Source organism: Desmodus rotundus, chromosome 12, assembly GCF_022682495.2.
Source record: "Desmodus rotundus isolate HL8 chromosome 12, HLdesRot8A.1, whole genome shotgun sequence".
Taxonomy (NCBI): Eukaryota; Metazoa; Chordata; class Mammalia; order Chiroptera; family Phyllostomidae; genus Desmodus; species Desmodus rotundus.
In genome coordinates, this window is record NC_071398.1 from 99,465,425 (window position 1) to 99,492,714 (window position 27,290).

General features: G+C 57.1%; 1 protein-coding gene across 3 annotated transcripts; it reads right to left on the reverse strand.

The window, feature by feature from the left end:
• Window positions 1–6,500: 6,500 nt before the first annotated feature.
• STYXL2 (serine/threonine/tyrosine interacting like 2) lies at window positions 6,501–27,092 on the reverse strand. Of its 3 annotated transcripts, XM_045189965.2 has the most exons (7): window positions 27,072–27,092; window positions 24,486–24,605; window positions 23,764–23,930; window positions 14,234–14,328; window positions 13,320–13,551; window positions 11,364–11,581; window positions 6,501–9,658 (listed from the first exon to the last, which is right to left on the reverse strand). In XM_045189965.2, exons 3-7 carry the CDS (start codon window positions 23,871–23,873, stop codon window positions 6,843–6,845), a joined length of 3,471 nt encoding a protein of 1,156 aa, XP_045045900.2. In that variant the 5' UTR covers window positions 23,874–23,930; window positions 24,486–24,605; window positions 27,072–27,092; the 3' UTR covers window positions 6,501–6,842. The 3 variants fall into 3 exon arrangements, with proteins under 3 accessions (XP_045045900.2, XP_024435206.2, XP_045045891.2); XM_024579438.3 differs by lacking the exon at window positions 27,072–27,092 and having other exon boundaries at window positions 23,764–23,889; window positions 24,486–24,760; XM_045189956.2 differs by lacking the exon at window positions 27,072–27,092 and having other exon boundaries at window positions 24,486–24,760.
• Window positions 27,093–27,290: the final 198 nt, after the last annotated feature.

Sequence of the window (27,290 nt, forward strand, 5' to 3'; positions counted from 1 at the left end):
ATTTGCTTTCGAGAAGTTTTCTATTTTTTTTCTCTTTGGTAATGGAGGAAAAGGTTATTGACAAAGATATAGCTTATTGACAAAAGTATAAAGGTTTTTATCACCCAAGTTCGCACTTCTTTTTTTTTAAGATTTTATTTATTTTATTTTAGACAGAGGGGAAGGGAGGGAGAAAGAGAGGGAGAGGAACATCAGTGTGTGGTTGCCTCTCATGCGCCCCCTACTGGGGACTTGGCCCACAACCCAGGCATGTGCCCTGACTGGGAATCGAACTGGTGACACTGGTTCTCAGGCCTGCACTCAGTCCACAGAGCCACACCAGCCAGGGCTATCTACTTTTCAAATATTCTCCAACTGATTCTCCAGTTGGCCAATGAGTGTTAGTTTTCCAACCTAGAACTCATACGTCTTACAGGAAACCCTTCTGACAGGGGGCCCCTATTCTCGATATTTCGTTCTCTGCTCCCAAACACAGCAGAAGCCACTAACTCACCCGCAGCCTCGGCTGCAGCCCCGCTGTCCCAGTGGACGTGGGTCCCCCCTGTGGGCACTGTGACAAAGCACCTCCTCTGCATTCAGGGGCTCCATTCCTCTTCCGTCCCCTTCGAAGGGCCTAGAGTACTGAGCACCAGCAACTTAATTAAGGAAGCCGACAGTGGCATTGCTAACGAAGGCCATCGTTGCTTCACGCGGACATTCTTGAGCAATAGGCGTCACCGTTTGGAGTGCGCACCTACAAACCTGAGGAAGCACACCCCGCACCCACAGCAAGCTTCGAGCCAAACCAGAAAGTCGTCCCAGACGATCACAGGTGCGCTCACAGCAACAGTCTCCCCCCAGAGGAAAAAGGAACAAACGGAAGACCACCCAGCCCTAACATCGGTGTTAGAGACCATTCGATTTAAAATGTGTGCCCAGGCTTTGGTGCGGATGCTAGTCCTTGATGTGGGGACCTGGGAACGGTGGGTAAAATAAATCAGGGGCATCAGAAACGTCAGGGGACTTCCAAAGTCCCAGCCCAAACCCGCCAGGGCATTTTGTAATCGGGAGGCCACATAACCGGCGGGAGATGGGGTCGGCTCCAGACTGAGGCGGAAATGGGTTTGCAGCTCCAGCCCTGCCTGTGTGACCTCAGGCGAGTGATGAACCTTCTCTGAACTCTTCTCCCCATCTGTGCAGAGGGCGTAGAAACGCCCATCTTGTAGGATGTTGGGGACATGCAATACAAGAACGTACAGCAAATCTCAGGGGCAGGGCCTGTGACCCTCCACCAGCGATGGCACTGAGCACTGGGGGGCGACGTCCAGGGACCAGTGCCCAATACCTTAAGAGAGAAGCAGAGCGGACTCTGAGAAACAGACAAACACAAATGAGTGGGTGCTTTGAAGAGGCAGCCAGTTCCTCCCTGGAGAAAATACCAGAACAGTTCTAAGAGTAATCATGGGGCTAGACCCCCGGGGGACCAGGGGCAGCGGTCACATCCAATTAAACTGACACTCGTGTTTACGGGGATCTGGAGTTCATCTCTTCCATGTGGAAGCCCACACGCAAAATGTGGCAAAAAGAAATCGCCATCCCCAAAAAAGGCTGGGGGAAGGAAGTGTTGCTTAGAAATTTTAAAGATATTCTTGCAGAAAACCGGAATTTCCTTGAACAAGGAAATTCTAAGAATTACCTCAAAGAAACTGACAATTTTCTAGAAAGTTGCTGCTGGTTAGAAGGTGAAAAGGGAAGTGAAAAATGTGGAAATTCATGTTGCTGGTCCGTAACACTTAAGAAAAGAAAGAAAGCCCACGATGCCGTAGGAGGCACATTTACATTGTAATTGTTAATTACGTTTTTAGTTAAAAAACTGAAACGCCCTCACGGCTTTCTTTGGATCTAGAACTAAAACCAGTCAGAGGGCGTAGTGGAGCGGTTGTGGGTTCGAGGGTCCGAGTTTTCAGACGGATTTCCTACCCTGTGTTTCCTAGTTGTCTGACGTTGAGCAACTCATTTCCATTCGCAGAATGGCTGAAGAGGCCTCCTTTTGGTCGCTACCCACCCCTGAGATCGCGTGGTCACAAAGCCGGGGAGGTGCCGCTCCAGCCTCGGTGAGGCATGCAAAGCTGGGGGAGTACGGGCTCTCGAGGCTGAGGCGAGACTGTGCAGTGGCGGGAAGAGGGAGCTGCAGGCACAGTTTGGGGTGTAGCTGGTGCCGCTGAGTCTTGGGGGGAAGTCAAGGGAGGGGCTTCTGAAAATAGACTTAGAGCTTCAGGTGTGAGGAAACATCATTTTATGTAACAACAACAGCAAATATGGAAGTATAGTGTCTGATGTCATTCAACTGTAACACTTCCTTCGTCATTGCCCAATTTTATCATAATGAAATAAACACAGAGGGACCGTCATCCTGCACAGATGACACGGCAGTGGGCTAGGGGGAAGGAACGCTGGAACGCTCTCCAGGGAACTGAATCGTCCCGCTCCCTCGCCTTCCGTAGCTGGGTCTGCCCGGCATGGCGGCCGAGAGAATGGGGGGGTCCCCGTGGGGACGCGGTGGCCAGCTGTCACTGGCACGTGGCACTCACCTGGACGGAAGTCAGTCTACAGCCGCGATCCGACTGGCGGTCAGGCCAAGCATGACCAGAGGCCAGGCTTGTACAGTGCTTCGTTCATACTGTTAGTGTCACAGGACGGGGGGAATATTGCATTCCAGTAAGTGCAGTTTTTAAAAAAATCTCTCAGTGGACAATCATAGCAGAGTCGCTATTTTTGTGTCCGGTGAACGTATCACCTAAAACTCCGCAACCGTCACAGTCAAATAAAAAGCCTTGGTCAGCCTGGCTGAACTGCTGACCCACAGCCTTCTACAATTTTGCAGCGGACGGCCAGTGTGCCCAACGGGGGCTGTACTCTGTCCTGCGATTCACGGCCGCTCGGAGACGTAGATCTTGAGGCTTAAAATAATAGACAAGAAGGAGGGGGAAGGGAGCCTCCCCTTGATTTGCAAACGGCCTCACCTTGCCACAGCTCTTCCTTTGACACAAGTTACGGGTTCCCGGACCTTTTGATATTCCTCATCAAAACGCACTTTCTCGGTGTCTGTCTCATTTCAAAGGGACATCGGCTAATCCGTGCCACTGAGTTCTCTCTCATTCACAGACCTTTTAACTGCGGCTGTTGCCTTAACTCAAAGGAAAGCGTCCAAGGCTGGGATTTCAAGCCAAAGGAGCTCCCGGCTCTGAAGTGCCTTTCTTTGTTCCGGGACGCACGGGCCTGCATTCAGACTCTTCAGAGGAAGGCATCGCCGCGTTTCATCTGTGTTTGCGTTTCCAGCACCCAGAACGAGGCCCGTCCCCCAGGAAGGGCTCCACGAATGCTCGAGGAATGAAAGCAGGACCGCGTGGACGGAGCCAGTGCGGGAGACCTTCCATGGCAGGCCCCGACCGTCCTCGATTATAAGGAGAGTGTGATGCAGGTCTGGTGAACAGGGCTGGTGTTAGGCCTGTTTGCTCCAGGTGGGCTGAAGTCCTCACTCATCCCGACCGCAGAGCTATCAAACAGGGAACAATTTTCCCTCCATTCGAGAGACTGAGGGTGGAAGATTTGCCCAATCTCTCTCTCTCTCTCTCTGTCTCTGTCTCTCTCTCTCTCTTACACACACACACACACACACACACCCTCCAGCCCTGTGCCATCTCCCCAGCAGCCTTTATAATCCATCAAGAGCCTCACAGCTTCGCGTGCCTCGCAGTGCTGAAAGGAGAAAGCCGCCCGCATTCACTGTGACTCCCCGGAATGAAGCCTTCCCCCCAGGAGGCCGGAAAAGAGCGTGTGCGGACACCTTCAGCTCTTCGAACGTCCCGTCCTTGAAGTAAAGCTCCACGATTTCACGCAGTCCCCAGGGGCCTGGGCTTGTCCTCTTCCCTGCGCTCTTGCCCTGGACTGTTTATTAGTGAGCAGCTAACTCGGAGCCAGAGGGCAGCCAGCCAGGGCCTGGCCTTATTCTGGCACCGGATCTTCCGGATGGCCAATCCGTCAGCAGCCCCGCAGCACCCCCCTCTCCCCAGCACAGATGGTTCTCAAAGGCAAGAGGGTGTGGTGGAAAAAGCCACTCTAGCACCAGGTCCAGGTGCGTGTTTGCCTGCTCCTGCTGTGATTCGGGACACGACATCCAAGTCTCAGTTCCCCCATCTGTAAGGTGGGAGTGCGGACCCTGGCCTTGCCTAGTTGTGTCGGTCAGCAGGGCTGCAGGGAGCAAGGCCGAGGGGCGGTCTGTGACAGGGCTACTGCAGAGCGAGCAGAGCAGAGGGAAAGCTGGCCTCAGAAATGGACCCAGAAAACTGACCCTTGAGTCAGTTGAAACCTGAATCCTGAGTGCAAACTCCCAGGTGCAGCTGGTCCCAAACTTAGGTATAAATTTGCATGAAAGAGTTTTCTCACAAGAGCAACTTTGTGTCAAAGGCTTGAAGGCAGGTGGTGGCCGGGTTGGCTACTTACTGGCCCTTGGCTAATAATCCTCCCCAGCTGGCACTAGGGATAAGGGTTTCAGGGCGTCTGGAGAGGTTCACTCCCTCCCTTCGGGTGGTGTTCCCAACGCCAAGGGTCTCCAAACCCTGCGTCACCAACACCATGTCACAGCTCACTAGGTGCTGGCCTGAGACTTGGCCCTGGCTGTGGGGTCGCTTCCAAGTGCCCTTGCAGAGCTGCATGGCCACAGTCCCCGCCCTCCTCTGTGCCCTTGAGGCCGACCCAGGGGACTGTGTGCACCTGTGGGAGGTGGACAGGAGGCCAGCACAGGGAGACTGACGTCCTATGGGTCCCGTCCTGTGTGGGCTCCCCTCGGCGGGCTCCTGGACCAGGGGTCTCAGCTCCTGCAGGACAGCCTAGTGCACAGGGTCTGTCTTCAGGGCCCAGCACAGTGCCTGCCCCGGCCTCTTCCCTGGAGGGAAGGAAGCCCTCGCCCTGGGCAAAGTCTGTGTCTGCCCACACCTCTGCGAAGGGCTTCCTTAAGAAACGCCCCTTCGAGTCACCCTCATTTGGACGGAATTACCCTCACTTGGATGGCCCTGTGTCCTGCCGTCATCCTTCCGATGGCCTTGTTTCTTCCCAGCCCGTGTGTTCCGATTTCCCTCCAGGACCTTGTTGCTGAGGGCCTCCCCAGAACATTCTCTCTCTCTCTCTCCCACACACACTCATGCACACGCACCCACACACTCCCCCCCTCAGAATTCTGTGCAGAACATCCGCTCTCGGGGGCCCCTTTCCAAACACCATTCTCTCTTGTCGGGCTAGTTTCCTCGAGCGAACGCCTTACATAACTCAGGAGTAGGCGAAGGCCTATTTCTTTCCTGTAAGACAAGATCACTGACCCTACTCGCTGGTTTTGCGTGGCCAAAGCCCCACTGCAGTCGTTAATTAATTCGCGAGAGTGGACGGACCGTGTGCTGGGCGCACGTGCTGTCTGTCTCTGAGAACGAGTCGGAGGAGGCGCTCCGTGGCGCTGGCCTTTCCGTGTTACTGTGTCACCTTTGTGCTGGCCGTCCTCTATTTGCCCCTCCAGATCCTCGTCTTGTCCCTCCCGGACCACAGGCTCTGCTACGCACTGGAATGCGGTCCCGTATGGCCCCGGGGAGTCCCCAGCATTAGACCAAAACCCCGGAGGAGAGAGAGCTCCTGGCCCTCGCCCCGCCCTGCCCAGTGCTCTGATTGGCCAGGACTTCTTGGAGCCCTGTAAGGACCCCGCCCACTGATGCTGAAACCGCGCCCGCCTGCTCCGTCCCAGTTCTGGAGGGATGGACAAGGCTTGGGAACGAAGGGGGTAAAGCCCTCACAGCCAAGCCTATCCAGAGCACACGGGGGGGGGGGGGGGGGGGATCAAGGGGAGACCCAGCGCACTGGGCAGTGACCCCTGACGGAACAAGCAAGAAGGACCACAAGGTCTCCCAAAACTCCGCTTCCCTCTCCTGGTAGGGGCTTCCTGTCTCTCTCCCCAAGGTTTGCTTGTACTTTCTTGCTTTTCTGGAGGGGCCCTCTCTATACCCGTCTCTGCCTCCAAGATAAAACCCCTGCTCTTGCCCTGGCCGAGTGGCTCAGTTGGTTGAAGCATCGTCCCCAAAGGTTGCGAGTTCAATCCCCAGCTGTGGTGTGTATAGAGGCAACCGATAGATGTTTCTCTCTCTCTCTTTTTTTTTACCTTCATCTCTCTAAAATCAATAAACATACTAAAAATAAAGAAAATAAAATCCGTCCTCGCTTTCTCCGTTCCCTCTGTTACTCTCAAGGGTCTCTCTGGTGTCTTCCCGCTGCCCTGGATCATACACAAGAGGCGTCATCATTTGTAACGAGGCAGTGAGGGTGGTGTTGTCTGGAACCAGGAGAAGCCGGTTTACGATAACAGCCGTGTGTGCAAAAGTTTGCCCTACCATCCCAAGAGCTAAAAGCGACCGGAACGAAGAAGACATATTGGACAACGTGCCAATTTAATGCAGATCCTGAGTGCAAACGAAACGAAAGAAACGAGCAGGACACAGCACCGCCGGGCAGGGCGAGACTCGCCACGGGTGGATTTCCGGGTCCTGCTAGAAAACCCCGCCCAGAGCGCATCCCGCATTCACAGCCTCCCAGGCCTTGGCGAGCTCAGTGCTTCGTCGCTTCGTCTGCATTACACCCTGTTCAATATGTGAGTGAAGCTAGGAAACCGTGTCAGCTGGCTCTGCCTTTAGCATCCCCCTTCCACAGCTCTCCTCCTTCTCTGCCCTGTCTGGGACCCCTTATTTCAGCTCTGCCCCTTCGACAAGCCTGTGTACACCCTTGTCCCTTGATGGGCGGTGACACTGTGTGCCCTGTGCCCCGTGTCCTCAGTCCCCCCCGGGGCCACCTCCCCGCTGATCCTCTCTCCTCCTCTGCAGCTTGGTCCTGGTCTCCTCCTGCCGGCGCCTCCAGGCCTCAATGACGGCTTCGTCGTCCATTTCTTCCTCCTCCTCCTTGTCCGTGCTTCGCCGGTACTGGGCCCGCCGCCCCGAAGCAAACCTCCCTTCTTCTCTGCTTTCCCTCCTTTCTCTCTCCCCCTCCTCTTCAGACCTCACAAAGCTCTGCGTGAACTTCCTCTTGGCTCCGAACTCTGAGAAGTCTGCCCTGCGGGACTCTTCCACATCCTCCCAGTCCCTGGGCCTGGCCCAGGACGCACGCTGGGGCTCCGGGGACTCTTCCCCTGCGGAGGGCTCCGGGCTGGCCTCCGGGGAGCTCGAGGCCTCACTGAACAGGGCCCTGGAGAACCGGTGTATCTCCCTGCCCTCCCTGGTGGAGGAGGAAGAGAAGCGTGAAGTGCTTCTCACGGCACTGCCGTCGGCCGCCTGGTAGGAGGTGTCTTGTTCCCCTGAGCGTGACTTGGAGAACTTGTACCGGGAGGATTTGGACTCTGTTTCCCGGAGCAAGGACGACCTGGTGTGCTTCCCCCGGGAGCTTCCAGACCAGTCGCTCTGGGGGGAAGACCGTCCCTCTGTCCCGAGGCCACTGAGCCATTTAGTGACACTGCTGTCCCTCTCGCGGCCAGCTCTGCTGCTGCTGCTGCCATAGTGATCAGAGGTGTCCAGGGAGGACCCAGCGTCTGTGTCAGGTTTTTGGGAGTCCCCGCGGGAAGAAGGCTGGAAGCTGCCTATGGCGCTGTCCGTGTCCTCGTCTCTGTCACCCGTGTCCCTATCCTCCTCTTCCCGGACCTTCTTCTTCTTCTTGAAGAGGTTGCTGCGTTTGTGGTCGCAGGCCAGCTTCTCCATCTTGTACTCCGACATCTTCTCCCTCAGCTCCATCTGCATCTCCCTCTCCTTCTGGCCAAGCTCCTTCAGGTTGACGTGGTCAGCAAAGAGGCTGTACGTAGGCTTGCTGGTCCCCCTCGCTCTGCTGCCCGTGCCCCTGGCCCCGGAGCTCAGCGCACTGTGGTCGGACAGCACAGACTGCGTGTCAAGGTTGGGTTGTGCGTGGCTCTGAGGCGGGAGGTCCAGGGAGGAGGCGCTCTGGGTGCTGAGTGTGGATGCCTGGTCGTCCCCCAGGCGGCCAGCTGCAGGGGCCGCCCTGACGCTCGCCGCAGATGGGGCACGGGACAGCAGCTGCAGCTCATTTTGCTTCTGGGCGAGAGTTTCGCTGACTACGTTGGCAATCCAGTTCTGGATACTGGCAATGGAAATGGTGTCTCCGGGCCCCACGGGCAGGTCGGGCAGTGGTGTGGTGGGGGCGGAGGCCAGGCCTCCGCCTGCGCTGCTCACGGCCCGAGACGGGTGCGAGCTGAGGCTCTGGGTGCTGAGCAACGATGCTGTGTCCCCATCAGCGCTGACTGAGGGGGCTGCGGACCAGAAGGCAGACAGGGGGATGCTCCCGGTGGCCACCGAGCTGTTGCCCTCCCAGCTGCCCAGGGACTGGCTCTCCTCCAGTGTCTGCCTGCTTCTCTCCAGCAGCTCCAGCCTCCGCTGCCTCTTCTTGGCTGACAGAGAGGCCTCCTCCTGGCTGAGCTCTGCCACCTCCTCCTTGTTCTCGCTGCCCACCTTCTGCTGGTGTTTCAGCTTCCAGACCTGGTAGGCCGTCAGGTTGACGTCAGAGACACGCTTCTCCCGCGCGGCCTGCTCTGGGCCTTGCTCGCTGCTGCTGTCTCCCGCCTCCGAGTCCCTCTTGTGAAACCCAAACTGGATCCTCTTGACCTTCCACCTTTCCAGGGCAGTGAGCCGGTCCTTGTTCCTGCTGCAGAAGTTGTAGAAGGAGCTGGCCTCCGACAGCACACTCTCCTCGTCGTCCTCTCTCTCCCTGCTCCCTGCCTCTGAGCTGGCGTCCACCTCTTCTCTCCTGCTCCGGGAACGGTACCTCCGGGAAGCCTCCTCCTCAATCTCCAGCAGCCTCTCGTTCCACATGTCCCAGGTGCTCTCCGTGGACGCCGAGTCGCAGCGGCGTCTGCCACCCCGGTTCTGGCGGCTGCCCTCCAGCTGCTGCGTCAGGACCTGTCTGTCTCGGATGCTCACGCTCTCCGAGGCGCTGCTCTCGCTCAGGGTCAGCCTGCGTCTGCTCTCCACCCAGGAGCCGGCCTCTCCCTCCTCCGTCTCCACCTCCTCCTTCTCCTCCTCCTCCCGCTCCCACCTCCGGTGCCCTTCTGCCTGGAACCTCTCGTTCCGGCTCTGCCACTCCCGGATGATCCTCTCCACATCCTCGTCCTCGGGCTCCTCCCCACCCTGGGCTGAGCGCCTGCCATCCCCACCCCGGGGGGCCGTGCCCGTGGGGGGGCCCTGCTCCTTCTTCCACTGCTCATAGAGTTTCTCCTCCTCCTCTTCATCGATAAGGGGGAGGGGCTTGGAGGCCAGGCTGGCCTTCCCCAGGGAGGAGCCACTCAGGTGGCTGGTGGCATCGTCCTCCTCCTCCACGGTGAGGCCCTGCACTCTGGCCCCGACTGCTTGCTCGCCCTCCTCCACCCCATGTGCGTCCCCCTCCGGGCCAAAGTCCTCTTCTCTCTCCTCCATCAGCTTCTCATTGAGCTCCCGGAGCTGCCTCAGGAAGCCGTCGTTGGGGTAGATGGCCCGCTTCTTCCGCACGGTCAGCAAGGCCTCCAGGATGGCCATGTGGTGGAAGACCATCAGGTAGGCCACCACGAGCACCGCCGAGCGGCTGACGCCCATCTCGCTGCTGACCAGGACTTTCCCTGAGGAGAAAACACGTGTGTCACAAGGCGGCAACAACAGGGCGTCCTTTTCATGAGCACTGTTTTGACAGCTGGGTTTCGCATGTTGACTTGGCCTCTGGTCTCCCTCCATGCCTGAGCCCACCCCTGCCCTGGTCACAGATGTCAGACAGAGCAGTGGGGTGCCCTGTGCCTGTGGGGAGGTTTTCTGCACTGTTGGAAGGCGGGCGGGGCATGGGGACAGAGCAGGGGAAGGGGCAGACCACTGTCCCCACTGAGAGACGCTAAAGTGCACTTCTTGTTTCTCCCTGCCAAACTGGGCTTCAGAAAGAGGAGAAATAGGAGAGTGGGGGATGGGGAAGGAAGAAAAAAACGAGGCCAAGGTGAGTGAACCACAGAGACGTGGAATCTCGAGGTTGGAAAGCACCGAAAAGCACAGGCGAACCTGAAGCATTGCCTTTACCACATCCTCCGGGCTGGATCCCCCACCATCTGGGCTCTGCTGGGTGTTTCCGGTGACGGGGAGCTCAGTACCTCACACACCACACACACCATGTACACTCATGTATACGTGCACACACACCACACATCACACTCACACCCACATGCACACATACACCACACTCCACACACTCGCCTCCCTCCGTGTTTATTCAGATCACTCTACGTTTTTGAAAACGCCTGCACCTGCTAGGTCGGAGCATCGCTGTCTGTGCCGGGCACTCGGGGCTCCCCGCTGACACTCTGGGGTCAGTGTGTGTGAGCACACCTGTGTGAACCAGACCTTTCACATGAAACCTTTACGAAGATCACTATCATATTCTTTGCTAAACTTTACTTTTATTTTCCTGGCTATTCTGAGTCTGCCAATCAACACTCAAACCTCTTTCGTGTTCTCACAGGCATCTTTAATGTTTCAATCCTTACAGCAATTTTAGGAGGATTTGATCTCTTACCTTCGGTCTCTGGATAAGGTCCCTGGGGTCCCAGGGATACAGGGCATGGCCCGGAGGCCGTGGAATAGAGAGAGTTCAGCGAGTCCCGACCCGCCCCCCCCACCCCTGTGCTCTCCCTGCACCCAGTGCCCGGATCCATCCCAGCAACACCCTACAGACGAGTCTCCTGTCAGCTCCTTTTGGGACACAGCACCGCTCTTCTCCCGCTCCCACCTCCCAGCCTCCCAAGGTGGAGCCTCCCAACTTGAAGATGTGAGATTTGTCAAGGGGCTTTTTCAACCCCTGGCCTTGGTCTTCACCTTCCTGCGTGCTGGGGCCCCTGTACCCTCACCTGCACCTGATGGGCTCTTCCACACCGCCCGCGGCTCCTGAACAAGCTTACCCCCCTTGGGGTCTCTGCTCTGGCGCTGTCCTTGGCCAGGTGCGCTTTGCTTCTGATTTTCCCACGGCTAGCTCCTTCCTGTCACTCAGCTCACATGTCCCCCACAACCTGCCGCTGCAGGAGCTCTGTGTGCGTCCCCCCACCTCTGGGCCGGGAATAGCAGCCGACACCGGCCGGCTCCTCAGTCAGCACCTCCTGGACCCACGATTGTCCTTTCCTACCCCCTCTTCTTACAACGAGACAACGACCTTCTCGGGACAGATGACCCCAGACGTGGCAGACAGTCCTGAGGTCTCCTCCACATCATGCCCACCTTGCTTCTCCCGTCACCAGGCTGGGGGTCTAGCTGCTCCGTGCAGGTGACCCCCGCCCCCTGCCCCCAGCTCACCTCGGTAGGTCAGCAGCGCTTCGTCCAGGAACTCGGCGGCCTTCCGGAAGTGCCGGGAGATGTCCACCTCGGGAAAGTCGTCCACCTCCAGCCCCAGGTACTGGATGTCCAGGCCCGAGTAGAACTCGGGCCCTGTGTACACGCCAGTGCCGTGGGCGGCATTCAGGATGTGGGTGATTCCCAGCCTCTTCAGCCTGCTCTTGTTCACAGCCACGCTCCTGAGGACAACGAGGCAGGGATTTTTATTATTTATTTATTTTTGCCAGACTCAGAGCTGGAAAGGTGCGTCGCACTGAGAGAGGGGGTCCCAGCGACAAGGGCCTCCTTCTCTGCTCCCCCGTGCGTGGAGGCTCAGTGCAGGGACAGTTACAAAAAGGGACAAGTGACTTGGTCCCAGCAAAGGAGAGAAGACGCGGGAGCTGGCCGAGGAGGGCAGGGGGACGAAGAGCGCAAGGCAGATGTGGAAGGAAGCCTTTGAATGGTCCAGAGCTGTCGCGGTTAAAACCCCAGGCCATGGGAACAGACATTCCCCAAGACACGTGAGAGGCAGACAGAGGTAGTAATCCGTGCGTGAGGCTTCAGGTGATCCAAACGCTCTACCTCCCGAGGTCCCTTCGCACACATTATTTTATCTTATCCTAATAACGCTCGGATGAGGCAGACGGAGAAACTACTTTTGTTCCCGTCGGAAGGTTATAAGAATGCCCTGGACAGCTTTGGTGACTTCCTGAGGTTGACTGGAGAAGGGGACACACAGACCCGGGGACAGGGGTCCGGCTCAGAGCCCTCATGGCTGCAGCGGAACGGGGAGCCGAGTCTGAGGAGACCCTGAGGACAGGGTGGCCCAAGACGGAGCAGAGGCCGGTGCCACCTGCAGATGCCTGGTGTCCCTGCAGCTCTCGATGTCAGTGTGCCTGGGTCCACAGAGCTAATCACTGGTCCCCTGGGGCTCCACGCCCAGCTCTGGCCACCAGGCTCTGGGCAACGGATTACACCATGGTGCAAAGCAAGACCCAACGTCCACAGCCAGTTTCCGCACTGTCCCCTGGAGCCCCGGGGCCCCTCCTTTGCTCCTAGATAGATGGCTAATTACGTGGGGAGAACCTCAGAGTGAGGAGTGAGTGGATCGGCAGAAATCAGGTCCACAAGCCAGCCTTTGGTTCCAGTTACGCCCCGGCAAGGCCTCGAAGGAACGGGGCGTGAGTGAGCTGCTTGGGGGTTTGTTCTGGAAACCACGGGTAAACTTCCTAACACAACGTTGTTGCTGATTACAGCAACAACACGTTTCCTCTAGGAAATCTGTGCCTGTCAAAAGAAACCTAGAGAAGAAAATAAAAATCACTTGCAGAGCCCTGTCCTGGCGAGAAGCACCGCTAACACGTCATCACATCTGGTTCAAATCCGTCCTCTGTGCGGAAGCTGCACACGCACCCACGCACATACATGCACATACACGCACATACACCCACACGCACACACATACATGACTCAGCTCTGCCCGGTGTCTGTACTGCCTTGTACCCTAACTCTCTTCTTGCTCCATTGTGAGCCTTTTCACCCACTGGAAAACGCACGTCCAAGTCACCACCGTCGATGGCTCCAGCGGTGTGTCGGGGACAATGGTGACAATGGTTTGTGTTGGCAAGGCTCTGGGTGGGAAGGAGGCCCAGAGAAGGCACCTGGAGGGGCAAGGCTACGACAGAGAGCCCTGGCGGGGGGCAGAGGGCAATTGTGCCAGCACCTCGCCCCGCTGACCAGGAGGTGAGGGGATCTCTGGGTGCAGATAGGTGGGTTGGGGCCTTTCTCCAAGGCAGGGGCTGGGTGGGTGGCCAGGCAGCATCGGTTTTCTGGATGGAGCTCTTGGGGTCTTGGGTGAACGTGGGGGGACTGTCCCCTTGCCGAGGCACTCCCCAGAGGGCCAGGACAAAGGGTCAGGGCCCCAGCCATCAGACTCACTTCTCTGCTATGAAGACGCCCGGCCAGACCTCGTCCACCTCGTTCCAGGGGGCCTCCTGGCGGTCTCGGACCAAGGCCCGCTGCAGGTCCAGGATGCAGGGTGTGTTGTACAGGCTGCGGTCGTCCATCCTTTCCCGCACGCGGTTGTACAGGTCCTCCACCAGCAGCTGCTCGGCGGACTCCAGCATGCCTGGGCACTCGGCCCCGGCCTTTGGCCCTCGTGGCTTCAGTTCTGGGGGGACAGGCAGCGTCCTCATCAGAGCGGGGACACCACAGCCTCCCCGCCCCCGGGGACAGCCCGCTCTCGGCCAGTCTGCTGCCAGGACTCTGGGCATGGGCTGAAATGCTGGCCGAGTCTGCTGGAAGGACTCCTGGACCTGTGGCCATGTAGGGGAGGGGACACCGGCTTCTCTCATGCCCCCGTAGTTCCCTAAAACCCGGTGACGATTTTTGAGACCAAGGTTGTCGGTCTAGGTCTGAGTTGCTCTCATACCTCCCACAGAGCCCCGTGCGAAGGAGAAGCATCTACCAAATGAATGAACAGCATTCTCTCCTAACAGCTCCCTCTACGGCTGATCTGGCCCCTTTTCTCAGGGAACAGAGCCACCCTGGGAGAGCAGACCCTGCAGCGGTCATTCCCGCTCGATCACGTGCAGTTTACGTGTTTACTCCAGGTACTGCCCACTGCCCGCTCCCCACCCAGGCATCCGTGTCTGTGCTTCTCGGGCCCCTGCCTCGGCCAGGCGGCAGCCGCCAGGACAGTGCCAGGGCCCTTTGGACAACGGGCAGAAGGAGCTTGGGTTCCAGATACACCCGAGCCCTGGTCGCCCCCTCTCCAGGGAGCCTTGGTCTCCTCCTCCGTTGGCTCCCAGTTCATCAAAGCAGGACTCCTGCCCGGCTTCTGACAGCATTACCTTCTCTGATGATCCGTTTGGCCGCCACGGCCGAGGACAGGTGGATGGGCTCCATGAAGATGCTCTCGGTGTCTGCCTCCGAGAGCACGGAGCACCTGAGAAAAGAGAGGAGATGACCCTGAGAGGGAGGGGCCCTTCTTACACGGGAAACCCGGACCTGGGCTCAGCCACAGTGAGCAACAAGGAGACACGGAGGGAGCGCCTTCCCAGGAGCCCAAGCGGGCAGAAGGCTGGGGGTGGGGGTCAGCGGTCTGTCTGTCTTCAGACCGGAGACGTGGACACCGAGGCCGTGGAAGGCACGTCTCTGGCTGGCAGGACTCCCCCTGATGTGGCTTGACCGTCTCTGCTGTGTTCTCACCCCTGGATGTCCTGCTGTTCTGCTTTTCCTCGTGCCCCTGTTCTCTGTTCTCAGACCGAGCCTGTGTCTGCCCTTGCCCCTCCCGGGTTCCACTGGGCTGTGGCCAGGTGCCCCGTAGCCTGGCCAGGCTTGTAAGGGAGGGGCTGAACATGCAGGGCTGGTGCATCGCCGGGGCAGCGGGAAGACGGCCTGACTCTGACCGCGGACCCCCAGGGCTGGCCTGGGCCAGGACAGGAGGAAGCAGCTGAGGCGAACGTCGGGGCCATTCCCCAGAAACAGTTCAGCAGAGGCAACCCAGGGGGCTTTGGGGCAACCTGGTGAGTCAAGGGTGGGACAGGGTTAGGACCACACTATAGGGGTGGGTGTCCTCCTCCTGGTGGGGTCTCCTCTTTTCCAGTGCTGGGTGAGCTTTGGGTCTTTTTCTGCTTAGCATTTCCTAGGTCTGGAGAGGTTAAAAAAAAAAAGTGAGGAGGTTTAATGGATACCATTTTTTTTTCTGTCACAAAACTTCCCTCACTCTGCCCCTTTACAATCAACCCCTCCCTGCCCCTTGTCCCTGTGCCATCACCGACTGGCTTTATGTCCCCATAGTGTATGTGACCTTCTCAGAATGTTATAGAAACGGAGTCGTGTAGAAATGGAGTCTTTTGGAGATGGCTTATTTCACTCAGCAAAAGGCATCCAAGAGTCACCCATTCTATTGCATGAATCAATAACTTGTTTCTTTTTATTGCCCGATAATGTTTTATTATTTAAGCACCTCCGGCTATTTCGGCCGCCACGGTCACGCTGCCTGGCCTCAAGGCTGAGGGTTCCAGAGGAGAAAACGACACCCCGCCTCCAGCTTGGTGGCCCTCTGGATTCTGGTCTTCTTCCCTAACTCTGCCTGCTCTTGTTGACTTCCCACAGCCCTCGAGCCCCTGCTGTGTCACCCTGCCCAGGCGTGACAGTCCAGCGGGAAGGGGGGCGCCGTCACCATCACCCAGAGCTGGAACCTCTGCCCGTCGTCATATTGCTTTGAAACGTCTACAGTGAATGTGTTTCCCGATCTTTGTAACTGACTTGTTTTGTGGGTGAAACCCACAGGGCTCTGTTTCCGTCGCCAGCGTTTAGAAGTTTGCCGATGGCGTTCCCCGGTCTACTGTCACCCGTTGTGTTGGGAATGGGTATGACTGTTGAGTGCCTTCCATGAATTTAATGCTGGCACCACTCCCAGAAATAGGTATTATTACCCTGCTCCAAGACGAGAAACTGTTGCAGCACCGGGCGGGCAGGCAGGGGCAGGGCTGAGTTACGAACACAAGGGGGCGCTGCCCTAACTCCGACCTTCTCTCCCCCACCACCCACGGGTACCACACAGACTGGGCAGGGGAGGTGAGCCAGTTGGTAGAGGCAACCCCAGCTGGGTCCCCGGTTCCAACACGGACTTCGGCACAGGGAAGTACTAAAAAATAGACTTGCAGCCGTGGCTGGGGGGGTGGGTGGGCAGGTGTGGTGTGCCAAGTGCAGCTGAGCTGAACAGAGCGGGGATAAGCCGGGGGCACTGAATGGATTCGCGGATGATGAGTTCGTAGTCGGCATCTCTGTCAGCGTCCAGCTTCGGCAGAACGGTGGGTGCGCTCAGCGCCGGCAAGGCTGTTGAGGAGCAAACGTCTCTGCCGGAAGAAAGCAGCAGCCTGGACTCTACCCAGGACGTGGCCGGACCTGCCCCTGCCACTCAGGGCCAGTAGAACGTGACGTCATCATGGTGGTTCCTGAGGGACAGCCCTGTGCCTCGCTCCTACAGGACCAAGGCCCCCCGGGTTCCTTTCTGCCCAGGGACTTGACAGAGGCCCGTGTCTGCTGCCTGGATGCCCAGTGCCCCCCTCCTCACCCGCCTGTCCTCTCAGGTCACCCTCCACCTCAGGGCACCTGTCTCAGGTGCATGCTGGCATGTCCCCGTGAAGCCTTCTGGGCAGGGCCTGGCTCCTGGATGAGAGCCCCCACCCCCGCTGCCCTGCAAGGCAGGACCACGGCTGGGTCTCTGAGGACCGTGGGGTCCCGCAGCTGCACAATGTCTGGCACAGAGCGAAAGCATCACAGACACTTTCTGATTCACCTACTGCAACAGTATCAGATTTAAGGGTGTGGGTCACTGGCCCATCACCTGCCCTGGCTGCCAGGGGCAACACCGGTCCTGGCTCTGCTCGGTCCCCGCTCAGTCTGCCCTCCCGAGGCCAAAGAGTGCATGCTCTCTGAGTCTGCGTGGGTGGCTAGTGAGTTTCTCTCACAGTGGGTTAGAGACAGCCCCTGACCTGTGACCCTCCTCACTCAGAGAGGTTGGTCCACTCCCCTCGAATCTGGGTGGTTTCTCGACTGTTTTCACCAGTAGAATATTCTGGAAGCGGCACTGTGCTGGGGTCTGAGCCCGGGCTGAAGGGCAGCCTCCCTTGCTGGCTCCCGTCACTCTCTCTGGAAACCCCAGGCTGCTGGGTAAGAAGTCCGACCACCACGCTGGAAAGGCCACTGGTCAGCAGTCCCCGCCGGGCTCCCGGCCGACAGCCACCACATGCCTGAGCCTCTTAGACGCGGAGCCTGCACCCGTCACCCCCGCCCGCCCCCCCAACACCGCAAGAAACAGACACGCTGCCCAGTCTGAATTCCTGACCCACAGAAAGGGGAGCGAAGCGACATCCTGGTCTCGAGTTGTCACATTCTGGGGTGACTTGTTAATAATCAGCAATAAACAACCGGAACCAGCTATTCCGAGGACTGAGGAGTGAAACTTAGCGAATGCCAGGCCCTCTTGTTCCTCATCACTGCGGCCCAGAACCTCGTCAGGACCCGGGGCCGACCCCCACCTCCACAGGGGGCAGAAACCACAAGTGACACCAGCCTGGGGATGTCTGGGCCCAGGGTTCGGGGCACTCTTGATTTTTAAATTCCAGTATCTCATAAAACTACCGTCAGAGCCTCAACTTCTGTATAAATGTGAGTCCCATCTCCATTTCAACAATATTTATTAAGGGGGAGTTATTCCACTATTTATAATGATTAACATTACTTATACCGCTATTAAGAGGTGTTTTGATTATTAAGGGTCAGTATTATGTCAGATGAGGTTTGTGTGGAAGATCAGACAGAACCCTGACAGGCAGCGAGCTGAGTTCTTCCTGTGAGATGACCAGGCGCTTCCTCCAGGCAGCCCCCCCGGTTCCCACAGGTCAGCACCCTTTCCCTCTGCTGTTCTCCAGGGCTCTGCACCCTGGGGGGCTTTCTCAGGGCTGCGATCTGCACTCCAAGCTGGGGCACAAAGGGAAAGGGGCAGAGAGCGCCCTCCCCTGTTGGGTATGCAGAAAGGCCCAGGGAGAGCTCAGCAGGTGGTATCAGTGGGTGCCCAGCCTGGGACTGTCCACCCGAGAACCCATGACCCAGCCATTTCCCTTCACAGTGCTGGCCTCTGACGGTGCGGGTTCGGTTTTAAGTGGCTGGCACCGGGAACTGAGCCTCTTTCCCGCCTACACCTAAGCTCGGAGGCTGTGGGTTTGATAGGGAGCACTTGACACTAAAACTTGAAAACAGAAATGACAGAGAAGCGCCCTGCCTACTGTGGGAGGTACAGACGAAGTTCAGCTCACTCCTCCGCAAACCCAGGGGCTAACACACGAAGGCACGGCCCAGGACACTTTCAGGAGGTTCCCCTCCCCGGCCCCACAGCATGTCTGCTCCTGGCCACTGACGCAAACACGGGAGGCCAGGGAGCTCGGCCCCGTGCAGGGTGTGGGTTGTAGCGTTTTTATGAGACCGAAGCAGAGATGGTACCTGGCGGCCGTAAAACTGTTTTGCCGCCAACATAGTTTTCCAGTCTGCAAGGCAGTGTAGGGGGAGCACCTAGCAGGCCCGGGGGGAGGCGAGAGGAGCAGGGGCATCGCCCAGAACGGGGGAAGGAGGCCAGGCCTGAACACTGGCCCTGCTTCTACTACAAGGCCAGCGAGACGCACGGGGAGGTTTGATTTATGACCACGTCCGGGCCACGCCCGAGTCCCCCACATCCCTGAGACGGAGTGGACGGCACTCACACCCTGATGAGAAGTGGCAAGGCTGACGGGCGGTGACAGAGAGGACCTTGGATCGATACACACCTCATCACAGGACCGGGAAGAAGCAGCTAGAAAGCCTGGAGGATGAATTGAAGGAAAACCATAAAGCGAGCAGAGTTTGACGAACTTCCTGTCCAAGAGCGAAGAACGGGGGCAGCTTCCTTCAAGCCTGTGCCTTTCAAATCCACAGACTGTCACCCACGAGTGAATCACCAAACCAGTTCATTAGGTCGTGCCCGGTATCCGGGAAGAGACAAAGAAAAAAAAATAGAATAGCGCCATCCATTGGACGGATATCCCTGTGTACGTGTCCTCAGCTGAGAAGTAAATGGTGTGTCCTATCAGCAAGGTTGGAACACCACCGCTACAAAATGATTGACGGCTGTCAGATGCAGAATGAAGTGGAACTGGGGTCCTTCAAGTCAGCCCCTCCGACAGCTGGGCGCCTCCTTTCCAGGAGCCACCTGGAGATGAAATGGAGGCAGAGGCCTGGGAGGGGGTGTCTTTCTTAATGCGGCTTTTGCAGAAAAGGAATGGGTTTCTGAGCTGCCCCTGAATGTTCATTCACCCCCGAGGAAAGTGACCGCATGTCAGCCAAGCTCAGGCTCCTGGGAAGGGGAGGGGCCAGGGAACTGAAGCAAATCGATTTCTAGCCAGCTGTGTCCAGCAGGTTGAGAAAGCGCAGAGGCAAAAGATCATCACAGGAACAGAACTACCGGAGAGAAAGGAGGGACAGGAGGAGCCTCGTCCTGAGGACACCGGGCCTGACACTCCGCCACACACATGGCCCTCCCTGCAGGGGCGGCAGGCAGAGCACAGCTAAGAAATGCCACCGGTCACTGAACAGCGGACGGGAAACACCACCAGAGATGGCCTGACCAGATCCGCAAGGAATTCTAAAACACTGCAGAGGCTTGAAAAATTCTGATCCAAAAAGGCAAAGTGAGAAATGGATTTCGACTTGGCGAGAAATAAAGGGAAACAGAAAAAGGAGAGATCCACCCTCCTCCTTTGCTGTGGGTCTCCCTGTGCCCCTTCCCCAGCCCATACTCTGAGCTGGTTAACCTCACCGACGCGCCAGGCACTTAATAAAATGCCTGTGCTCTAGGGTAGTGATGAAAAACATACACACAGACACTATGTAGCCAGTCGGCTGTTAACTGCACAGTTCATCGTGTTGTTTACACTCTCTATACCCTCAACCACTGATAGCTCTAAAACATCCTTCTCGTGGACGTAACAGAGGTTCTTATTTCTGTTAAGTATGGGTCAGCAGTGAGCCCGCTGGGTCACAGGACAGGCATGTGTTCAGTTGTAGTCGATGCCGTGAAGTCGTTTTCCAGATGAACACACTTACCGCCACGAGTGGGAGTGCGCTGGTTTCATACCCTCGTTAACATTCGCTGTCACTGGACTTTAGCTGTAGATAGTGTGGTGAGTGAGTGGTGGTACTGAGTTGTAATCTTAATTTGAATTTCTAGTGTATGGTCTTTGTTTTTATTGGTTTCTAGCTGAAGTCTCAAATAGCCAGAAAACACATAGTACATAATTTAAAGCATTAAAAATTTGTTGATATCGGCAATGCCCAGCGTGTGACCTGTTTCGGTAAACAGGCCACGTGCCTGGGATAAAGGTGTGTATTCTGCAGTGTTGGGTACGCGGTCTAGAAATGCCAACTGGATTAATTTCGTTCACTGTTTCGTTCAAACTTCCTATAGATACATTTTTAAATTTACTTTCCAATTACAGCAGACGTACGACCTTCTCTCAGTTTCAGGAATACAACTCAGCGATCAGATATTTACGCCCCTTAGGAAGCGATCGATCACTCCGGCGAGTCTGGTGCCGTACACAGTCATCACAATGCTATCGACCACGCCTCACATCCCACGACTATTAATGGCCAGTTATTAAACTTCCCGCATTTTTAATAATATGTTGCCTCCTCCTATCAGTTGCTGAGATTGTTTTGTAAAAAATATACCTTGGACCGAGATGGGAAATTTTCATTTTTTTTATGGCATTCTGTCAGTTTTTTGCTTTCCGTATTTCGAGGCGACGTTACTAGATCGAAGACAATCTAAAAGGATCGTGTCTCCCTGGTGACCCGAACCCGAGGTCACCGTGGCACTCCCCGCTCTGCCCGCGGTAACGCCCCCCTGAGGTCTCCTTGGTCTGACATCAATAAACAGCGTCCGTGGCTGTTTTCCCACTAGTGTCTGTGGTGGCGGCAGCTGGCGTTTTCCAGAGGTGGCCGCAGCGTGTCCCACCCTTTGCAGTGGGACCCTGACCCTCCTCCTGTGTGGTGGCAGAGTGGATGGCCCTGCTCCAGAACCTCATGGTCCTTTAGGAGCCTCTGAGGACACATCATGGAAACCAAGGCCCTTCTGTCTCGTTCCCGCTGCCCCTTGGACTCGAGCTACTGGGCTCTGAGAAAGCCCACACGGAAGGGTCGTGCGAAAAGGCCATGCTCGGTGTGTGGCCCACGGCCCGGCTGCGGTCCCAACAGGACGTGCCACACACATGAAGACGCCTCTCCCATACCAGCCCCACCGTGGAGTCGCCCTGCCCCGCACCGCCTTTCCAGCGGAAGCCGGACACCTGGGAGGGAAGGCCAGCCCCGCCACTATCCCTTGCCTGGGTTCCTGATGGTGGACGTAACAGGACGGTTGTCTTAGGTCGCGGAGTCGTGCGGTCGTGAGTGGTGATAACTGGAACAGTGTGGTGTGAGCTTTCTCCCTTTTTCACCTTTGTACGTCTCTATTTTTGAGGCGCGTCTCTCGGAAGGAGTCTGTAGGCTGTTAAAGCACGGGGTCTGACAATTGCCTTTTCATTGCATTTATTCTCTTTGTGCTTAATGTGATTACTTATATAGTTGAGTTTAAGTCTACCACTTTCTTATTTCCTGTGCTTTTTCTAATTATTTGTTATGCTTTTTCACGTTTTATTTTCTTATTATTTTCTGTCTTTTTTCGTTCTTGCCTCCTTCTGCACTGATTACATTTTGTTACTGTATCTTCCCCTCATCAGACTGTTAATTACACATTCTGTTGTGACACTTGGCAACAGTCACACGAAACGACAGCAAGCATCCCGGACTTCCCGCCCAAACCCACTGTTTCAGAAAGCCTCTCTAGGCAACTTCACCAAGCCAAGAGTCGAAGCACATGGACCAGGAAGCGAAGAAATAAATCAGGGGGGAAACGTAGCTGAGAAAGAACTTGGGACGAGGCTCTGACTCAGGGAGTTATCTGGTCTGTGTAGCTCAGAAACGTATTAAGGATCATGTTTTTGAGGACACCAGGAGCCTTAGAAAAGCCCTTGGGTGTTGTAAGCCTTAAAACAGCGAGACCTTGAACTCCACACAGCAGGTGGTGAAGGGGACTTGGGGCTGTCTCCCTTGGGAGGCCGTCAGTGTGTCCCATGAGTGGGGAAAAGGGCATGTGAACTCTAGCTGCCTAGAGGGGTGCACTGTGGCAGGGGGGCTCTGCATCAGCAAACCCACCCGCTCCTTACTGAGCTCAGACTCCCGCCATCCACCCTCCGTACAAGAAACCATGGCCCCGCTGTTCTAGCGACAGAGGGAGAGTAGAAGCGAGATAGCCAATGGCCGCTTTCAGGCCCGGCCCATAGACTGACCCCTCCTGAGAGTCCTCGCTCTCTCCCACTGGTCTTGCTGTGGACGGGCACTAATTTTAGAAGTCATGCCGTGAAACAGAGGGCCTTCAAGATAAACAGGAGCCTCAGTTCCTAAGTCACGGCTCAGGCCCCTGCTCGGGAAGTTTCTGAGTGTGGAAGACATGTGCCTTTGCTGTGGCAACTGGTGTTACCCACGCCTACACCCACCATCACCCGCCCACCCACGGACCAGGCCTCCGTGGTCAGGTCTGTAGGCGGGGCGAACCCTTTAACCCTTTCCATCCTGGTAGTTTCTCTACACGGGAATCTAAGGCTGGATTTCAAAGCACAAGCCCCCAAGCTCCACTTGGACAGGTGCGCGGGTCCGAGCGTGACGCGTGCCTGCATTCACTCCCGTCTTACTCGGCGGGGAAGCCTCCCCAGCCCTGAGAAGCAGAGGCCTGCAAGACCCCAGGAGAACCGAGGGGAAGGAAGCAGGTTCATAGGCACTTCAAGGTCAAGTTACCTGGAGACACTCTAGCTGGGTCTTTTCTTCTCGTTTTACAGATAAGACTACAAGGGCTTAAGAATCAAAGTGACTCGTCATCTAAATGTGGTGGCCGAGCTCTGATTAGAAGTCAGGCCCCTACTACTACTCGTGGCGGAAGTGACATCACAGGCGCACACGATTGCTAGGCTGGCAATGAAGCATTTCTTCACCGTCTGGTGATGTGTGTGTGTGTGTGTCTCTCTCTCCCCCCGCCCCTCACCCAAGGATTTGAGAGAGAGAGAGAAAGAAACATCAATCGGTTGCCTCCCATACGTGCCCCAACCCGGGATTGAACCCACAACCTTCTGGCGTACGGGATGGCATTCCAACCCACTGAGCCACCCTGGCCAGGGCTCACGGTTTTTCTGAAAACATCGTGAAACTTTCTCACTCTACATAATACATTCCCTATGATTTTATGTAGAAGAAGGTGTTACGTTGTCATAAAATGAAGGGGACGGTCCAGGAATTGGGTTTATGTGCCCGGGGCTCACCACCGCTCGCCCCTAGGCAGACACGTCCCAGTCGGAAAGACCCAGCCTGGTCACGGATCAGAGTATGTCTGTCCCCAGGCCTGGTCCCAGGGCCTCTGCGTGTCCCGCAGCCTCCTCTTACAGTCTGCGGTCGCCACCCTCCGGGTCCACCGGCCAGACTCCTATCCACCCTTCAAGGTCCAGGCCCACCATCCCCTCCCCCAGGAAGCCCCCTGTGCCCCTTCTACGTCCGGCGGCCCCTGGCCCCAGCCTGCCGCACGTTGGACCCCACACACAGACTCTCACACCACACACCCCCCGGGGCGGTCGTTCGGGGTGTTTCCACTCCAGGAAGGACGACACGTAGAAAGGGCTCCCCGAGGTTTGTTGGATCAGTGAGCTTAGCGGGGTCGCTGTGGGATCCCCGGCCCACACCCCCAGGGCTCACTTACCGGCTGGGCGAGGGGCTGCGGAGGTACCGGGCCTGCACCGCCCTCACGTCCGCTTCATCCTCCTCGCTTGGGACGACCTGCTCCTCCTCAGGGTCCCTGCCAGTCGCCATGACGGCCTGTCAGTCTCTGTAAGTTTGGCGTGAGAAAGACCGTTCAGGAACCCGGAGCTGGAGGCATCGTGGGGGGAAGGGGTGTGCCAGCAATGTCAGCTCAGTACACCGGGGATGGGGACAGAAGACCACTGCGTGCTAATTAGTACCTCCTAGGGAGGAGACTCGTGGGGGAAACCAAGTCACACTTGGTGCAGCCACTGTCACTGGGACACCAAGATGCACGCCCTGGCCGAGCAGAGAGCCCACCTCGGAGCCACAAGATTTAAGAAGTGACAACCTGGCTCCTTCCACAGGTGCCAGCAAGGAGGCGGCGGTGGGGGCACCCAGAGGTGGATACGGAGAGTTCCCCAGCCCGGAAAGACCTTTCCGAGGCTACATGAACACACACACCCGCACTCCCCCACACGCGCTGTGGTCCCCGCTGGGGGAGGGGCAGCTGGCCCCTGGAGACACTGTTTCCCCCAATCCCACTCACAACTGAGAAATCCCCAGAGCCGGTCCAGCCAGGGCTGGGCCCTGACCCCCAGGACAGAGCTGCTGCCCTTGGCTTCCTGCCCTGGGCCCTGGGCCCTGGGCCCACTGGATAAATGGAGAAAGGAGCGTACTCACCGAGGAACGGCCTGAGTCTCCACACCAAGGGGCAGCCTCCAGGGGACTGAGGGGCCGGGATGAAACAGCCAGAGGCCCCACCAGGGAGGGGGCCTGACTCCTCTCTCCAGTGCCTCTTCCCTGAGGGGCAGAACAGCTGTTACCAGGAAACCTTAGCTGCCTTCTAAGTTTAGCCTCCGGCCCCACAGCCGGCAAGTCTCTGGGAAGAAGGAATGCAGGCCCCACTTAACCCCTTCCCTCTGGGCCGCCTTTTCCCTCAGACAGCGAGGGGCCACGTGGGGGTGGGGTGCATCCTCACTTTGTGGGTGGGGAGGCCTAGAGGAATGCCTTTGGGGGCGTACCCTCCTGCCTGGGGCAGCCTTGGCAAGGCTCAGAGGAATGAGACCAGCTGCACCCCACCCCATGTCAGCTTTGGGGGCAGGAACAGGCACCTGCCGAGCAGAGTGGGGCGGGGCTCCCACAGGCGTGGGGCGCACCAGGGTGACTGCTGGGAAGTCACACAGACGGCCCAGGAGAGGAAACTGGGCATTGGTACTCCCCTTCCAAAATCCCATCACCCCTCAGTGATGGTCAGCTGACAACCTGGATGATGTCAAAATTCCTCGAGCTTCATAAACTTCGTATAAGTTCACAAGTCACCCTGCCCCATGACACTGCCTCCTGCCATCACTGTGATCAGAGCAAAGCCCAATAACACCCCCCGATCCCACACATTCCACGATCACCCCTTCATCCATCCACCCACTCATCCACCCACCCACCCATCCATCCACTCATCCTCCCATCCACCCACCCACCCACCTGCCTACCCATTCATAGGTATCTACTGAGTACACACTATGTGTCAGACACTGTATTTGACCCAAGTTAGCAACGACACAGTTGCATACTTAAAATGGCCTTTTCTCCTGGCTGGGTGGAGCGATCCCTGACACACACACACACATACTATCATGAAAAGTTGGCTGAAGACATGAACGCACTCATTGTTTTATCAGCAGGAATGAGACACAGGTCAAAAATAACTCCAGCATCAGGCAGAATGCCGTCAGCGCCCTGAGAGACCGGGAGTGCGGCGGGAGGCTACAGGAGGGAGAGAGCCCTTCCGGCTGAAGAGGTCTGGAGGGCACTCCCAGAAGCAGAGCTGACACCTGAGCCAGATCTCAAAGGACAAGTGGGACTGCAACAGCAGACACCGTGGGGACAGGCGTCCCGGAGGGGACAGCATGGACACAGTGCCGGGCAGGGACGCACGACTCCGGGGCGTGTGGAGGTGTCCAGCTGGGTCAGAGAGCAAGCAACACGTTTTGGAAAAGACGCTTTGGGAGGCAGGCTGTGTTTGAGAACAAACACGACCATGTAAATGAGAATATAAACACAAAAAACAGCAGTGGAGACACCAACAGCCGCGCTACCCCACAAAGTGGGACCCGGTGGCTGGGAGACGGAACTGGGAGAAGACTTACTTTGACTCCCTATCGCCTTCGGGGGGGTCTGCGTTGTGTGTGTGTGCGTGTGTGTGCGGATGAACCAGTGTTACAGGAAATGTTTGCTGGCAGTGGAACAGGGCAGAGGGAGAGCCCGGTGCTGCCTGTCACCCAGGACTCTCCCTCATGCCACCCCTGCCTAAGGACCTCACCATGCCTGGCACACAGTGGGCTTCGATAATTTCCTTTTAATGAATGAGTTTCCTGGGGAATCCTCCTAAGACAAGTTACTAAGCGAAGCGTGGATAATGCTAATTCAAAAATAAAAAGGCCTTTCGAAGTGAGAGGCGGCAAGCCTGTATTTGAGGTTAGGAAGAACAGCCGTCCAGGAGGCGCCGATTCAGACGGACCCCCGAACAGCGTCCAACGAGGAGGCGAAGGCGGAGGGTACTTAGGGAAAGGGAAGGGGACAATGACATCGATGGGAGGAGGCTCTGCCATCAGTGCAGAGAGCGTGGCACGGTGACGTTAATTCTACACGTGTCTGAAATTTCCAGTCAGTAGTCGAAACAACTGCTTTCTTGCTCCCTTTGCAGACAGTTCTTTGGGACACAGGGTTGCCCTAGGCCCCGCCCAAGGCCGTTTCGCCCTGTTTTCATCCAAATACTTGAGGCATCAGATGTGCAAGGCGGTTCCTCTGGGGCAGCAGCTTCGGTGCCATTTAGTGGCTCTGCTTCTATTATTTTTGTTAATAGTGGGAATGGGGCAGGGAGGGGCGGGGAGGGGCGGCAGGGGGGCATCAGGCAGGGCCAGGCTCCGGGTGACTGCCCAGCATAGGGAAGGGGTGGTGGAAGGGAGGCGGGGGGTACATGGAGTGCTAACACAACAAGAGAGGAAACTGAGGAGGGGGGACCCCTCGGGAGGAGAGGGGACTGAGGGCCGCCCCGCTGAACTTGCAGAGTGACCTCGGGACCACTGACGTGGGGGACGAGGGAAACCACAAACAGCTCTCAGTGGGAGCGCCGGGAGAGCCCACTTCGCTTCTCTGAGAGGCAGCTGCCCGTTCGCAATGCAGAGAACCGCCCGCCCATCTCCCCATTCACTCTAAAGAGGGGGCCCCGTACCACCTCCCAGGCTGTGGTCCCTCCAGGACTCTTACTCCATAGCCGATGACCAGCCATCCCAGTTTGCCTGGGACAGAGAAGTTCCAGCATCCTGGGACTTCGGGTTTAAAACCGGGACAGTCCCAAGCAAACGGAGACCGGGTGGTGGTGGTTTTGCTAAGGTTGCGTTCCGTGACTGTCGGTGTCTCTCCACCTCCCTGACCAGATGGCCAGCTCTCCGAGGGGGCAGGCTTTCTGTCTCCTCGTGGTGGAGG